The sequence below is a fragment of the Microcebus murinus genome, chromosome 21, assembly GCF_040939455.1.
Source record: "Microcebus murinus isolate Inina chromosome 21, M.murinus_Inina_mat1.0, whole genome shotgun sequence".
Taxonomy (NCBI): domain Eukaryota; kingdom Metazoa; phylum Chordata; class Mammalia; order Primates; family Cheirogaleidae; genus Microcebus; species Microcebus murinus.
Window position 1 is genome coordinate 2,214,592 of NC_134124.1, and position 16,047 is coordinate 2,230,638.

The 16,047-nt window shown below is 39.6% G+C and overlaps 1 protein-coding gene across 7 annotated transcripts in view; it reads left to right on the forward strand.

Moving 5' to 3' along the window:
- Window positions 1-16,047, forward strand: part of RAD50 (RAD50 double strand break repair protein) — a 204,868-nt gene that overhangs the window by 122,890 nt on the left and 65,931 nt on the right. For 2 of the 7 annotated variants that reach the window (XM_012762121.3, XM_075996015.1), the window contains 2 exons: window positions 1,098-1,189; window positions 13,588-13,671. In XM_012762121.3, the coding sequence (XP_012617575.2) occupies window positions 1,100-1,189; window positions 13,588-13,671 (174 nt within the window). In that variant the 5' untranslated portion in view covers window positions 1,098-1,099. Of the gene's footprint in view, window positions 1-1,097; window positions 1,190-2,713; window positions 2,907-3,315; window positions 3,451-8,148; window positions 10,238-13,587; window positions 13,672-16,047 lie in introns of those variants that run through there. The other 5 variants (XM_012762118.3, XM_075996016.1, XM_075996017.1 and 2 more) reach the window with 5 other exon arrangements.

Consider the following 16,047-nt stretch of genomic DNA (forward strand, 5'->3'; position numbering starts at 1 on the left):
TATTAAATCAACTATAAAATTAAGATGTTAAAAATTCCAGACTAAACAGTGGGCCCACTTATAGCAATGGTGGTGCAAAAGGTGCTCAGACAGCTACTGCTTTGATTTCAATTCTGCCTCCTTTGGGCAAAGCAGCAACCTGGTAAGCAGCTCTTACAGGAAAATTACTCTTGGAATACTATTTGTAGATGTCATTGACAGTATTGAAGTCATTTATGTCAGCCAGCAAAACAGTTGTTTTTACCACCTTAGTGAAGTCACAGCCTGCAGTTTTCAGAATTTCGCACATGTTTTTAAGAGCTTGTTTAAGCCGGGCGCGGTGGCTCACGCCTGTAATCCTAGCACTTTGGGAGGCTGAGGCGGGCGGATTGCTCGAGGTCAGGAGTTCGAAACCAGCCTGAGCAAGAGCAAGACCCCGTCTCTACTATAAATAGAAAGAAATTAATTGGCCAACTAATATATATATATAAAATTAGCCGGGCATAGTGGCGCATGCCTGTAGTCCCAGCTACTCGGGAGGCTGAGGCAGTAGGATTGCTTGAGCCCAGGAGTTTGAGGTTGCTGTGAGCTAGGCTGACGCCACGGCACTCACTCTAGCCTGGTCAACAAGCGAGACTCTGTCTCAAAAAAAAAAAAAAAAAAAAAAAAAAAAAGAGCTTGTTTAGCTGCTTCTTCTACTCCTCCTGGCACTAGTTGTCCACTTGAAGGGTCCATGCCTACCTGTCCTGAAACGTAAACAGTCCTGTTGACTAATACAGCTTGACTGTAGGGGCCAATGGCCCTGGGGCTTTCGCAGTGCTGGTCATGCTTCCGATCAAGGGTGACATGGCTAATCCTCCCCTCTTTCGTCCCCTCAGGGAGAACAAGCCATGACTGCAAACCTGCTGGAGTCTCAGCTAACTGACTGAATTTTTTTTTTTTTTTTTTTTGAGACAAGGTCTCATTCTGTTGCCCAGGCTAGAGTGCAGTGGCATGGTCATACCTCACTGCATCCTCAATTTCTGGGCTTGAGCAATCCTCCTGCCTCAGCCTCCCAAGTAGTTGGGACTAATAGGTATGTACCACCACATCTGGCTAATTTTTGTTATTTTTTGTAGAGATGGATCTTGCTAAGGTGTGCAGGCTGGTCTTCAACTCCTGGCTTCAAGCAATTATCTGGCCTCAGCCTCCCAAAATGCTAGGATTACAGGTATGAGCCAAGGTGCCTGGGCCTGTCTTTATGAATTTGACTACTCTTTGGCTTATTTCACTTTGCATAATGTCTGTCCTTAAGGTTTTTCCATGTTGTAGCATGTGTCAGAATTTCTTCCCTGTGTAAGATTGAATAACATTCCGCTGCAGGTATACACCATGTTTTAGTTATCCATTGGTCTGTGGATGAACACTTAGGTGGCTTCCATCTTTTGGCTATTGTGAAAATGCTGTCATAGTCATTAACTTTTCTTCTATGAGTCTGATTACTCTAACCTGACTGCAAACTTTCTCAGAATAGGGACTATAAAATAATGTATTTGAAAGAGCTTATTCATGTAAAACTCCAAACAAAAGTTAATGGTTTTAATCTGCTGTACAAAAGAATTCCAAATAATATATGTAGATACTTCACCCTAGGAGGTGAAGCATAATCCCCCTTTCCTTAGGTGTGGAATTCGCAGAGTAACTTCTTTTAAAAGAGAACAGTATGAAAAGGGAAGAATAACAGGAGTAACTTTGCAGTGGAGAAACCCAATGAACACTACCTCAGCTAGGCAGTCAAGGTCAACAATGACGGTCATGTTAATTGCATGTACCTTTGATATGATATGATAAGAATGGCACTTTGTCCCTGTCATCTTCCTCCCCTAAACCCATAACTTTCATGTAACCATTAGGAAAACACTATACATACCCAAATGGAAGGACAAAATGCCTGAACAGTCCTCCTTAAAATCATTAAAGTCATGAAAAACAAGAGTCTGAGAAATAATCACAACCCAGAGGCTAAAGGTGATGTGGTATCTTAGATGAGATCCAGGAACAGAAAAAAGGCAATAGGTGCTACTAAAGCTAAGGAAATTTGGAAAAAACCTGGAGTTTAATAATGTACCAATATTCATTCCTTAGTTGTGACAAACGCCCCACAGTGATGCTAACAACAGGGGAAACTGGGTGCAAGGAGCTTCAGAACTCTATAGCATTCTCGAAACTTTTCTGTAAAGCTTATATTATTTAACATAGAAAGTTTATTAAAAAATGACACTGAAAGTTGAAAAAAGTTAATGATTATGCTTTACCATTATTATTAGTATTAAAAAGATTTTGCTTAGGAGGCTGAGGTGGGAGGGGAGACTGAGCCCAACCTGGGCAAGACAGTGAGACCCTGTCCCCATCCTTCCCCCAAAAAGGACTTTGTATTCCATGAATGTCATGCACTTGACCTCTTTACTGTACCACTAGACTGTGCACTCCTTGAAAATAAAGTTTTTATTTAATTGATCTCTTTATCCTCAAGGACTACCCTATTGTAGGCATTCAGCATTTGTTGAATACGTACCTGAATGAACAAGCATGCATTTGGTAGTATTCTTTGAACAAATTAATGTCAATACAGCAGGTCCTCAAATAACAGTGTTTAGTTCAGTGTGGTTTTATTCTATCATTGATGAGAAACAAGTGACTCTTGGCTGGACCACTGTCTGTGTGGAGTCTGCATGTTCTCTTCATGTCTGAGTAGGTTTTCTTCGCATATGCTGGTTTCTTCCCACGTCCCAAAGATGTGCACATTGGGTCAACTGGCATGTCTACATGGTCCCAGTGTGAGTGCCTGTGGCTGTGCCCTGTGATGGACTGGCACCCTGTCCAGGCTCGGTGCCCCGAGCTGCCTGTAGAAGATCCAGCCACTGGAGACCCGGAACTGAAAAAACTGGGTAAATGATTATCTTACTTGTTTTTTGTTTGTTTGTGGGGTTTGTGTTTGTTTTGTTCTTTGAGACAGTGTCACACTCTGTCATCCAGGATGGAGTGCAGTGGCACTATCACAGCTCATTGCAGCCCAGAACTCCTGGGCTCCCGTAATCCTCCTGCCTCAGCCTCCCAAGTAGCTGGGACCACAGGCAGGTGTCAGTCACCACGCCTGGCTGTCTTACTTGTTTTCACGAATCTTTCTTAAATGTATGTATAGCTCACAATTATGTTTAACATTAAGAAGTGTTTTGGTCTTATTTAGAAGTTTGATAATATTTTTGTGAGAAGAAATACGCTGTAGGAACTTAACTCTCATTTATACCAATTGGCCTATGGCAAAACTGGTTTAATTATATGCCATTTTACTTAAAGTCGTAGATTCCAAAAGCCTGTAGACAAAGTTAAGAGAAGACTTGCTGCGCTATGGATACTCAAGGAGTCTGTTCCCTGACGCCGGGAGTCTGCAGTGACTGGAACATTTCTGGCTTCTGGGAAAAAGAGCAAAGTGTAAGACTCAGAGACACCAAGCCAATGTGAACTACCATGAGATTTTTAAAAATCCACATTATTTTAGGGGAATAGAAAGAAATTGGCAACCTGCTTTTTAAAGACATTTTGGTAATTATATAGTTTAGAGAAAGGACTTTAATATTGAAAAGTTATATTAGTGGGTAATATTCATCCTTTGCCTTAAAGCCTTTATTTCTATTAGTGGGTTACAAATTGGCAACGTGTTTTTAGAAACTGATAACTGTGGTTTTTACCAAGCATGTAGTCCTTTAAGGTCAAATGGCTTTTCCATGAACTGATTCTAATCAATCATCTGGGCATGATGCCCCAAATTTTTGTGGTGACTAAATGTAAATTGATAGCATCTCTTTCTCTTTTTCACTGTATTCTAACTTCCATCCTTTCAATCCCCAAGCATATCTTTAATATAATTTTTTAACTGATAAATAACATTATAGGAAAATAAACCCAGAACTTGTTCCCCTTGACATGGCAATTATCAGTTTTTTGATGATATTTTCCAAACTTTACTAATGCATAGACAGTTTTACAGGGTTGCATTCAATGAATATATGCAATTTGTATTTTTTTGCTTATTAATATTTCTCTTTCATATATCTATATAGTTTTCCTATTTATTATTTTGATGGTCACCTGCTATTGGATGAAACTGGTGTATGTAGTTTACTTTACCATTTCCAAACTTGTAGGCATTAAGGTGGCTTCTAACATTCTGCAATTTTAAACAATGCTACTAGAAACCTCTTTGTAAAATTAAAAGAATATATGTCCTTCTAGTAAGGAACTCGTGTGATTATTTTTATAGTTTTTGTTACACTTTACCAGATCACCCTCTGAAAATAATCAATGCACAAAAAAGAAATCCCTTGTATTTTCACAGTGCTTTATGATTGGTAAAGCACTTTCTAACTTTGTTTAATCCTGGCATCAGCACTGAGAGAGATTTCTTTCCCTGAAGGTCTATCAGCACTAGGCTTTAATGGTTGTCCCAATGCAATGAGCGAACGAACCCTGAAAAGAGGGAGTGAGGTAAGGGGCAGTGGGAATGAAGAGTTTGAGACACACATTCACCTAAATAACTTATGCTGTTAAAAAATAATATTTAACTTATTTTGCTCCTTATTTCAAGACAATGAGGAACAAAAACACTGAACAGCGATACTGTGGGAAGTGGAAGGGATGATCAGAGCTGGCACATTTTATAGTTCTTGTACTGTTCGAAGGGTGCTAAAGATGGGCTGCACAACAGGATTGTGGAAATTTTAAGAGTACTCACTTAAAAGAATAGAAATAGAATATATATCTTCCAAACCTGTAGAGTAAAACAAAGGAATAAAGAAAGCTCAGTCAATCCAGAAAGCAGGGAAGGAAAAGAAGCAAAGAAAAAGCACCGAATAAGATAAGTCAGTTCAAATTTACCAGGAATCACAGTAATTGAAAACAGATTAATCTCATCTATTAAAAGGCAAATCCTACAAAATTGCATTAAAATAACCTAACAGCTATTTTCAAGAGATACACTTAATGCAAAATGACATAGGAAAGTTTGAAAATCAGGGATTAAAAAGATATACAGCAGGTCCTCAAATAACCTCATTTCATTATATTGTTTACAAGAAAAAAAAATTCCCAGCGGGGCCACTGTTTGTGTGGAGTTTGCACATTCTCCCCATGTCTGTGTGGATTTTTTCTGGGCACTCCAGTGTCCTCCCACATGCCAGGGATATACTTGTTGGGTGAACTGGTACGTCTACACGGTTGTAGTGTGAGTGTGTGTTGATGCGCCCTGAGGTGGGAGGATGTCCTGCCCAGGGCTGGTGCACACCTCACACCTGAGTTGCCAGGAGAGGCTCTGTCCACCCTTGACCCTAAACTAGAGTAAGAGGGTAAATAATTATCTTACTTGTTTCTAGGAATTGTTCTTAAATGTATACATAGCTCACATTTATTTCAATGTGTAATATTAGAAGTGTTTGGCTTTTATTTGAAAGTTCAATGATATTTTTGTGACAAGAAATATGCCATAGGAACTTAACTTTTGTTTGTATCAATTAGCCTGTGGTAAAACTGGTTTCCTTACACATTGTTTCAATTAAAGTTACAATTTCCAAGAACTTACCCAGGAGTTAAGCCATGACTTACTACTGTACTGGACAAATACTAGTCAAAAGAAAGCTCATGTACCAGTATCAATAACAGAAAAAGGCAGAATTGATGTCAGAAAGTATTATAAGAATAAAGATGGCTGGGCGAGGTGGCTCACGCCTGTAATCCTAGCTCTCTGGGAGGCCGAGGCGGGTGGATTGATCCAGGTCAGGAGTTCAAAACCAGCCTGAGCAAGAGCGAGACCCTGTCTCTACTATAAATAGAAAGAAATTAATTGGCCAACTGATATATATATAAAAAAATTAGCCGGGCATGGTGGCACATGCCTGTAGTCCCAGCTGCTCGGGAGGCTGAGGCAGTAGGATTGCTTGAGCCCAGGAGATTGAGGTTGCTGTGAGCTAGGCTGACGCCACGGCACTCACTCTAGCCTGGACAACAAAGTGAGACTCTGTCTCAAAAAAAAAAAAAGAAAGAAAGTATTATAAGAATAAAGATGATGATACCACTGCACTCCAGACTGGGAAACAGAGCAAGATACTGTCTCAAAAAAAAGAAAAAAAAAAAAAGAATAAGGTTCATTATTAGGTATAAGATAGTATCTCACAGTAGTTTTTTTATTTCATTAATTATGGTACCAGTGAAACCAAACATTTTTCAGAAGTAGTAGTTTACTGAGAAGTGGGGACTTGACTAATTTTCCTTTAAGTCTCTTTTTATTTTACAGATTAATCATTTTGATTGCAAATCTTTTTCCACTCCAATCCTAGAGCTTATGTTTTAGTTTTATAGTTTCCCACTGTTACAAAGTTGGAATTTTTTGTGATGGAATTTCTCTACCTAGTCATGTCCAGTTTTTTCATTCAACTCACTATTTTTTCCGAAGTATTTTAAAGCACAGACAGCATGACACTCTATCACTAATACTTCCATATACATCTCAAAAAAGGTCATTTTCTTACATAGCAAAATATTATCACATCTAATGTAATAAAATTAATAATTCTTTATCATCTTATTTCTAATCTACAAATTTCCCTATACATCACCCAAATTTCCTTCAGAATATGTCCAAACCAGAATCTCATGGAGCACGTATTACACCTGGGTGATATATACCTTAAATTTCTTTAAATTTGCAATAATTTTTTTAAAGTCTTTTAAAATCTTAAACAGTTCTTGCTTTAATGACACTGACCTTCTGAGAGGCAGGCCAGTGTCTTATGTCCCACCTTCTGGATTTGCCATTTCTATCCTTGTGGTACTGTTAGCTTACTCCTTATAATTCCCGTGAATCGGAAGTTAAATCTAACAGTGTGTTTGGATTCCAGTTAAACATTTTTTGTCCTTATCTCTTATGATGTTAAGTACTTCATACTGAGATCAGAGGTACACAATGTCTTGTCTTAGTCATTGTTTATTTCTTATATTTGTTTGAGTCATAAAATTCTCTTTTAAAAGTGGGGTAATTACATTTCCGGCCTTTTCTTTTACTGCTTTCTGAAATATCTTGATTTTCATCCATCCAGAACTTACAGTAGTAAGTAAAATACGGTATAGATTAGGTTTTCTCTTCCTACTGATATCCAGTTATCTGTAGCATTCATTTCAATGCTTTTGGTGGTTACCCAACTGTTTATATTTGTGAAAACTCACGGAACTGTGCCCTGGAAAAAGGTTAATTTTACTGTATGTAAATTATAGTTCAATAAGCCTAACTTGAAAGAAAAAAATAGACATTTCTTCAAAGAAGATATATCAATGGCCAGTAAGCACTCAGTAATAATTATTGAAATGCAAATCAAACCTATACTGAGATACTACCTCGTTAAGATAGCTACTATCAAAAAAAAATAACAAGTGTTGGCAAGCATGTGGAGAAACTAGAACCCTTGTGTACTGCCAGTGGGAATGTAAAATGGTGCAGCTACTGTGGAAAACAGTATAGTGGTTCCTCAAAAAATTAAAAATAGAATTACCATATGATCCAACAATTCCATTTCTGGGCATATACCCCAAATAATTGAAAACAGGGTCTCCAAGAGATATTTCTACACTCATTTCATTGCATTATTCACAATAGCTAAAACGTGGAAGCAACCCAAGTGTCCATTGCCAGATAAATGGATAAGCAAAATGTGGTATATAAAATGGAATTTTATTCTGCCTTTAAAAGGAATGAAATTCTGACATATGCTACAACATAGATGAACCTTGAGGACATTATACTAAGTGAAATAAGCCAGTCACAAAAAGACAAATACTGTATAATTCCACTAATATACCTAGTCAAAAATCATAGAGACAGAAGGTAGAATGTTGGTTACCAGGGGCTGGAAGGTGGGTGGATGGGGAAATGGGGAGTTATTATTTAATGATTACAGAGTTTCAGTTTGGCAAAATAAGAAGATTTGTAGAGATGGAAGATGGTAATGGATGTACAACAATGTGAATATACTTGATGCCACTGAACTATACACCTAAAAATGGTTAAGATGGTAAATTTTGTTATGTTTTTTATAACAATTTTAAAAATTGGCAAAAAAAGGTCTTTAATCATTTCACATTGGTTAATTACATTTGGTTTCTCAAATAAGTCATTACTAACATAATTTCAATCTGCTTTGTCTTTTGGTGATTTAAATTCTTTTTAGAGACAGGGGTCTCCTGTCCCCCAGGCTGCAGTACAGTGGCAGAATCACAGATCACTGAAGCCTAGAACTCCTGGGCTTGAGGGATCCTCTGGCATCAGCCTCCATCCTGAATAGCTGAGACTACAGGCACAGGCAACCACGCTGCTGGGCTACTTTTTAAATTTTTATTTTGGTAGAGATAGAGTCTCACTATGTTGTCCAGGCTGATCTCAAACTCCTGGCCTCAAGGGATCCTCCTGCTTCGGCCTACCGAAGTGCTGCGATTACAGGCATGAGCCACTGCCCCAGGTCTCCAATGGTAATTTTAAGTATCTGTTGGAATAACTGCCATTTCCATGTTTTTGGTTTTTTTTTTTACCTGATACAGTGTGAGACTATTTGACTTCCCTACTTGCATCCTTTGACACATTAATAGTTTATGTATTAGGTTTTGTAAATTACATTCTTGGGATTGTATGATTTATTTATTTATTTATTTATTTTTGAGACAGAGTCTCGCTTTGTTGCCCAGACTAGAGTGAGTGCCTTGGCGTCAGCCTAGCTCACAGCAACCTCAAACTCCTGGGCTCAAGCAATGCTTCTGCCTCAGCCTCCCGAGTAGCTGGGACTACAGGCATGCGCCACCATGCCTGGCTAATTTTTTCTACCTATATTAGTTGGCCAAGTAATTTATTTCTATTTATAGTAGAGATGGGTCTTGTCTTGCTCAGGCTGGTTTCGAACTCCTGACCTCGAGCAATCCGCCCCTCGGCCTCCCAGAGTGCTAGGATTACAGCTGTGAGCCACCGCGCCCGGCCGGATTGTATGATTGAAGAAATATTTCGTACGTTTTTCCATCTCAGGCAGAGGCAAATTATACCACTACAGTAATCTAAAGTTGTTTGATTTTAACGTCTATTGTTTCTGTAAGTTTTGTAAATTTTCCTATAGATCATTGCACATGGTATCCCTCCATTAAATTTGTTTACAAGAAAATAATACTCTCAGTTTTGAGAAAGGTGATTTCTCTTTTCCTTACATCTATCCCTATTCTGTGGCGGCTCTGATCGTAACAGATTTCCTTTACATTCTTGCTGTTTGCAGAACGCCTTTAGTTTATAACAGCATGCGGTTTTTTGGTCTACAACAGCAGTTTCCAAATTTTTGGTCTTAAACACCCTTTACACTCTTACAAATTACCGAGGACCTCAAAGAGCGTTTGTGTGAGTTGCAACTATCAATATGGACTCAACTAGAAATTGAGATTTCTTTTTTCCAAGTCCATGAACATACAACACACATTCCATTAGTCACCGCCGCGATGGCGTCAGCACGCGTCGTGAGGTCGCTGGAAAACACTACGCTTATGTGAGGGAAAGGAAGATAGTTTTGACGTTAACGAACTCCCGCGCTGGGTCTCCGACTCCACGCTACCCCCAGCCCTCCCCTTTCATAACCGCGCTTTCTGCAGCGCCGTCCGCCTCAGGTCTTGGTTTTCAATTCTCAGAGATGGCGTCTCTCTGCCAAGCCCGGCCCAGGCGAACCGGAAGTCAGCGGAAGCCCGCCGCAGCTTGTAGCCCGGAGCTCCGCGGTACGGCGCCCGGAAGCCAGAGCTGCGCGCGCACCACGGGCCTCCAGCTTCCCGGCGTGCCCCGGGCGTGGAGCGTGGACGCGCGCAGGCTGTAAAGGCTCACGTGACGCGCGGGGCAGCCGAGGCGGGAACCTGTGCTGCGCTTGGCGTCCCGGCGGCCAGCCCCAGACCGGCCGCTGCATCCGCTCTCGCGGCTCGCCGGTGGAGCCTCAGGGCGCTGCATTCGCGGGTCTTCGCGTGCGGCGTCGGCCTCACTGTTAAACCGTGCCAGGTCCCCGGTGTTGAGAGACAGGAAACGTTTGCAAACATGTCCCGGATTGAAAAGATGAGCATTCTGGGCGTGCGGAGTTTTGGAATAGAGGACAAAGATAAGCAAATTATCACTTTCTTCAGCCCCCTCACAATTTTGGTTGGACCCAATGGGGCGGGGAAGACGGTAAGTCCTGAGTAGCCACCTTCAGTGTACGGGGTCGCCGCGTTTTCCGAGTCCTGAGAATGAAGTGTCCGGGGAGTCCAGAACTCTCCTCAGGAAGCGAAGCGTCCCCACAGCTGTGCTCGTGGAGGCCCAGGAAGCGCCTCGGGGCGTGGCCCGCGGGCCCTGGCGACACTAGAAGTCAGCCCGACCCTGCCACGCTGCGGTGTCCGGCCTGTCCTGTGGACGAGGTTTGCCTGCCGCTCCCCTCAGCTCAAAGCCTGCAAGAAGCCCTTTATCTGCGTTGATGTTTCTAACGCGGTCTGCTTGCTCCCAGAGCACAGACAGCATTCACTTCCCGGTAGTTGTCCCACACAGAAATTCCTTAAAAAGTATGCCACATACAATGAATATGTGACTAAGAGTTCGTACGTGTGCTGTCTAAACATAATAAATGGCAAATGAACGGCTTAACTTTAAAATGAAACAGATGTCGTGGGGGTTAGTTAAATTGGAACACTTTTTTTGTTAGGATGCTCCTATCCAGTAGGAAATTGGAGCACAACTTATTGACTGTGATTTTTTTTTTTTTTTTTTTTAAGAAAGCTCTGGGAATATTTAGAAGTTTAAATGAGAAGCTAAGAAAGTTCTAGTCAAGCATTGTAGCTTGAGAAAAAAGCAAGGCAGTATCTACGTGGCAGGAAGAAGAGTCTAAAGGGAGGATTTGTGAAAAAAGTGTAGAAAGATAGGGTTGAGAGTTGAACGCCAGGCTTGTCTGCTTTAATTTTTTTATGTAAAACACTTATTTATGGAATGGCTGGTATGTACTTAGCACAGTGCTAAGTGTACTTCTGGAAGGGTTGCTGGAACTGTATAGTGTTTATGAGAATTGGCTGCCTGAATACAGATTTTTTTACTTCATCATTTATTAACAATAGCAAGTGACCCAGCTGCTCTGTGCCCTTTTTTTCCTCGCACATATTTAGGTTACTAAGTATGAAGTGTCTGATTGCCTTAAGTACTAAGTTTGATAGTTGATATCTCTGACATTTCACTCTGACACTTCTCATTTTTATTGTGAAGGTCTATCCTCATTCTTTCAAACACATGGTTTGGCTTGTGATTATCTTTATTTACTCATTTATTTATTTATTTATTTGAGACGGAGTCTCCCTGTGTTGCCCAGGCTAGAGTGAGTGCGCTGGCGTCAGCGTAGCTCACAGCAATCTCAAATTCCTGGGCTCAAGCAAGCCTACTGCCTCAGTCTCCCGAGTAGCCAGGACTACAGGCATGTGCCACCATGCCTGGCTGATTTTTTCTATATATATTAGTTGGCCAATTAATTTCTTTCTATTTATAGTAGAGACGGGGGTATTGCTCTTGCTCGGGCTGGTTTCAAACTCCTGACCTCAAGCAATCCACCCACCTTGGCCTCCCAGAGTGCTAGGATTACAGGCATTAGCCACCGCGCCTGGTCTGGCTTGTGATTATCTTTAAAATGTTTTTATAGCAATTTTTATGAAACCATGGGTAAGTCAAAAATTCGTGCTATTTTTGAATATGAGTTCCGTTATGGAATCAATGCAATGCAGGCAGCTTGAAATATCAATGAAGTGTTTGAGAAGGATGTGGCTAATGAATGCACAGTACATCAGTAGTTTGAGAAGTTCCATTTTGGTGATTTTAATCTTGAAAATGAGCCACGTGGGTAACCTGAGACCAAGGTGGATAATGAGCGGAAAGCTGTAGTAGAAGCGAATCCATCTTAACCTACTCGTGAATTAGCAGCAAGGTTTGGCATTACTATTGCAGCAATGTTGGACCATTTGAAACAAATAGGCAAGGTAAAGAAGCTAGATAGATGGGTTCTCCATGAATTAAACAAGTGTCAGAAGAGAAATCATCTCGAAATTTGCCTTTCTTTGCTGTCACAACATAAAGGTGGACCATTTTTACACTGTATCGTTCTGTGTGATGAAAAATGGGTTTCTTTTTGACAATCGCAAGCATTTGGCACAATGGTCAGATAAAAATGAAGTGCTGAAACATTGTTCAAAACTGAATATTCATCAGAAAAAGCTAATGGTGTCTGTTTGATGGTCGAGGGCTGGTATTATCCACTACAGCTTCATGAAACCTGGTCAGTCGATTACAGCAGATGTCTGCTGCAACCAGTTGGATGAAATTATGAGAATGATTGCAAATTAAGCAGCCAAGATTCGTTAGTAGAGGTGATTGCAAATTAAGCAGCTGAAATTGATCTATAGAGATAGGCCAATCCTCTTGCAAGACAATGCTTGAGAACATACTGCATAAACAACGCTGCTCAGACTACAGAGGCTAGACTTGGAAACTGTCATCTACCATATTCACCAGACCTTGCACCAACTGACTACCACTTCTTCCCGGCTTTGGACCACTTCTTGCAAGTAAAAATATTCAGTTCTCCACAAACTGTGGAAAATGTCTTTGGAGATTTCATCACCACTGGCTTTCTAGGCTTCTTTGCTGCTGGCCTAAACAAGCTACCATTAAGATGGCAAAACTGTGTCAATAGTTTAGGAACATACTTAGATTAATTGTGCAGCTTCTTGTTTGAGATATAATAAACTTTTGATTCAAAATCAGACATTTCATATTTAATGACTTAAGACAATGGGGTTAAAAATCGTTTCTATAAGCCAGGTGTGGTGGCTTCACAAAGCCTGTAATTTAAGCGCTTTGCGAGGCCAAGGCAAGGAGGATCACTTGAGGCCAGGGGGTTTGAGACCAACCTAGGCAACATAGCAAGACCTCTGTCTCTACAAAAAATTTTTATAAATTAGCTGTGCATGGTGGCTCTTGCCTGTAGTCCCAGCTACTTGGGAGGCTGAGGCAGGGAGATCACTTGAGCCCAAGAATTTGAGATTACAGTGAGCTATGATTGTGCCATTGCACTCCAGCCTGACAGAGATAGAGGAGATACTGTCTCCAAAAAGAAAAAAAAAATTTCCATAACCTAGAGTTAACGTGAAAGTTAAATAGTTAATGTATGTCAAAGTATTTAGTCCAACACAATACTTGACACATGGGAAGCTCTATGTAACTGTCAGCCATTATTACTAAGTTAATTTAAAGGATTTTAATTGAAAATAGAGAACTATTTTTTCCAAATCTATATTTTAGGATACTCCTAATTATATAGCTTTTCTATGAACTTACAGCAATGATTCTTTAAACATAATCAAATCTTTATTATAGGTTTTATAAAGCCAAATCATATCTGATTGTATCTTCTATAGTTTCCATGACAATATTTCTATAATGAATTAATGTTTTGTGTATACTTCTACAGTTCTCTTATAACCAAATAATATATTTTTCTATTCGTTTAGACCATCATTGAATGTCTAAAGTATATTTGTACTGGAGATTTCCCTCCTGGAACGAAAGGAAATACATTTGTTCATGATCCCAAGGTAATGGTGCTAGTAAAATTTTATATTTTTAAGATAAAATTTTTATAATCATAAAAGCGATAATAGCCTATTATAGAAAACCTGGCCATGGAAATGTATAAAGAGAGATGAAAGTCAACCATGCATGGTCTTAGCACCCAGTGATAATCATTGTTGACATTTTCATATATTTTTTATTCTCCTTTAAATACTGTTTTGCATAGCTGAGGTCATACTTTATTTTTGTTTTTGTTTTCTGGAGCCCCCCCCACTTAACGTTATCATAAAGTCCTATGTTATTAACAAATGATAGTAAATTCTTAATCTGTTTAGTATGTGAGTGCTTCTTTTAATCTTTATGCTATTTTGTATGTCTGAAATATTTTCTACTTAAAAGAGGTAATGTTTTATAAACATTTTGATAGTTATATAATATTCTTAAATTCAGATTGCTTTTAGTTTTTCATTGAAATGTACCTTGATAAAACTGCGCAAGGTGGCACATGCTAATAGTCCCAGCTACTCTGGAGGCTGAGATGGGAGGATCGCATGAACCCAGGAGTTCAAGGCCTGCCTGGGCAACATAGCGATACCCAGTCTCTTGGGAGAAAAAAAAGTACCATGATAAAAATCTTTGTGTATGAATCTTTGTTTGAATTATGGCATTTATATTACTAGTGTTTATAAAGGATACATAGTATTTGCCCTATAGCTTTTTGTTTTTGCAATGTATATGTAACAAGAATATATATAAAGGCTAGGCATGATGGCTTATGCCTGTAATCCTAGCACTCTAGGAGGCCGAGGCGGAAGGATAGCTTGAGGTCAGGTGTTCGAGACCAGCCTGAATAAGAGTGAGACCCTGTCTCTACTGAAAAATAGGAAAAAAATTAGCTGGGCAACTAAAAATAGAAAAAAATTAAGTGGGCATGGTAGCACAGTCCTGTAGACCCAGCTACTCAGGAGGCTGAGGCAGGAGGATCACTTGAGTCCAGGAGTTTGAGGTTCTTGTGAGCTAGGCTGACGTCATGGCCCTCTAGCCCAGGCAACAGAGCAAGACTCTGTCTCCAAAAAAAAGTATATATATGCATATATTTATTTAATGGGGTCATGTGCCTCTCTTACTACCCGCTCCCCCAGTCTCACTAGTTAAGAGTTTGTTGTAGATGCTTCCAGGCTTTTTTCTGTGTTTATAAAACCATTCCTATGTGAATATGTAAATGCACTCACATATATTTTAGCATGTAAATACAATTTTTACCACTCAAATTATTTAGTGACACACTATGAATTTGTAAATATATATGCACTTCTGTTTTGTTTTTATGAATTTCCCTTCAGAAATAGTAATAGCATTTAGTACATTTACTGAGCCCTGTCTACAATGACTATTTCACACCTTTCTCCTTAAACCTACAATCTATTTCCTCACTCAATGATCTTGTCTTGTGCTTGATTGAGAAATCAGAGGAATCAGATGTAAATTCCCTCATATTCCAATCAAAAAAATCTACCAAACTACCCTACATATGTACCCATACTGTTTTTTCTCATCTAGCATGGGCAAATTATTTTTTTTTTATCTAAACATCAGCCAATCCCTTGGAAGCTAGATCTCACCAATCCCTCTTACCAACACAAGGGTTTGAATAATGGTGTATGAAAGAAAGAAGTAGAAACATCAAGCATAACTCCAAGGTGTTTTTTTTTTGTTTTTTTTTTTTTGCCCTTTATGGGAATAGGGACTGTCTGGAAAAAGATTTGGGTGGAGTAAATAAGTAAATTAAGGATGTGTGTTAAATATCCAAAGGAGATGTCTGGTTGGCAAATAGAAGTCTCTTCAGGGAAGAGGTTAGCACTAGAAAAAGAAAATTAGGAATCATTGACCTATACAATTGGTTCTCTGTAGTTAATTTTTAAAGCCTGATGAGATCAAATACGGTGTGAATATAGAAAAGATATCCAAGACCTGAACCTGGAGCACTAGAGCTAATGAATTTCAAAATTGGGAAGAGGAGTCTCGCCAGCAAAAGATACTAAAAGAGCAACTAATAAAGTAAGAGGAAAACTGGGAGTCATCACCTGTGTCAGATTTGTTGATGGCTCAAGCAAGAGGAGTGTTTGGATATGTGGAGTCCATTGTTGCTCTTGACAAAACCAGTTTCAGTAATCAGAAAAGAGGAGATAAGGAACTGAAACACAGTTATTTTATGAGCTGTAAGTGGAACCAGAGATAGGACAATAGCTAATGAGGTTTACAGGATAAAGGAGAATTTTGTGGTTATTCTTGTTTTTTCATGCTTTTAAAATTGGGATGTACTAGAGCAGCGGTCCCCAACCTTTTCAGCACCAGGGACCAATTTCATGGAAGACGGTTTTCCCACAGATGGGGGAGGG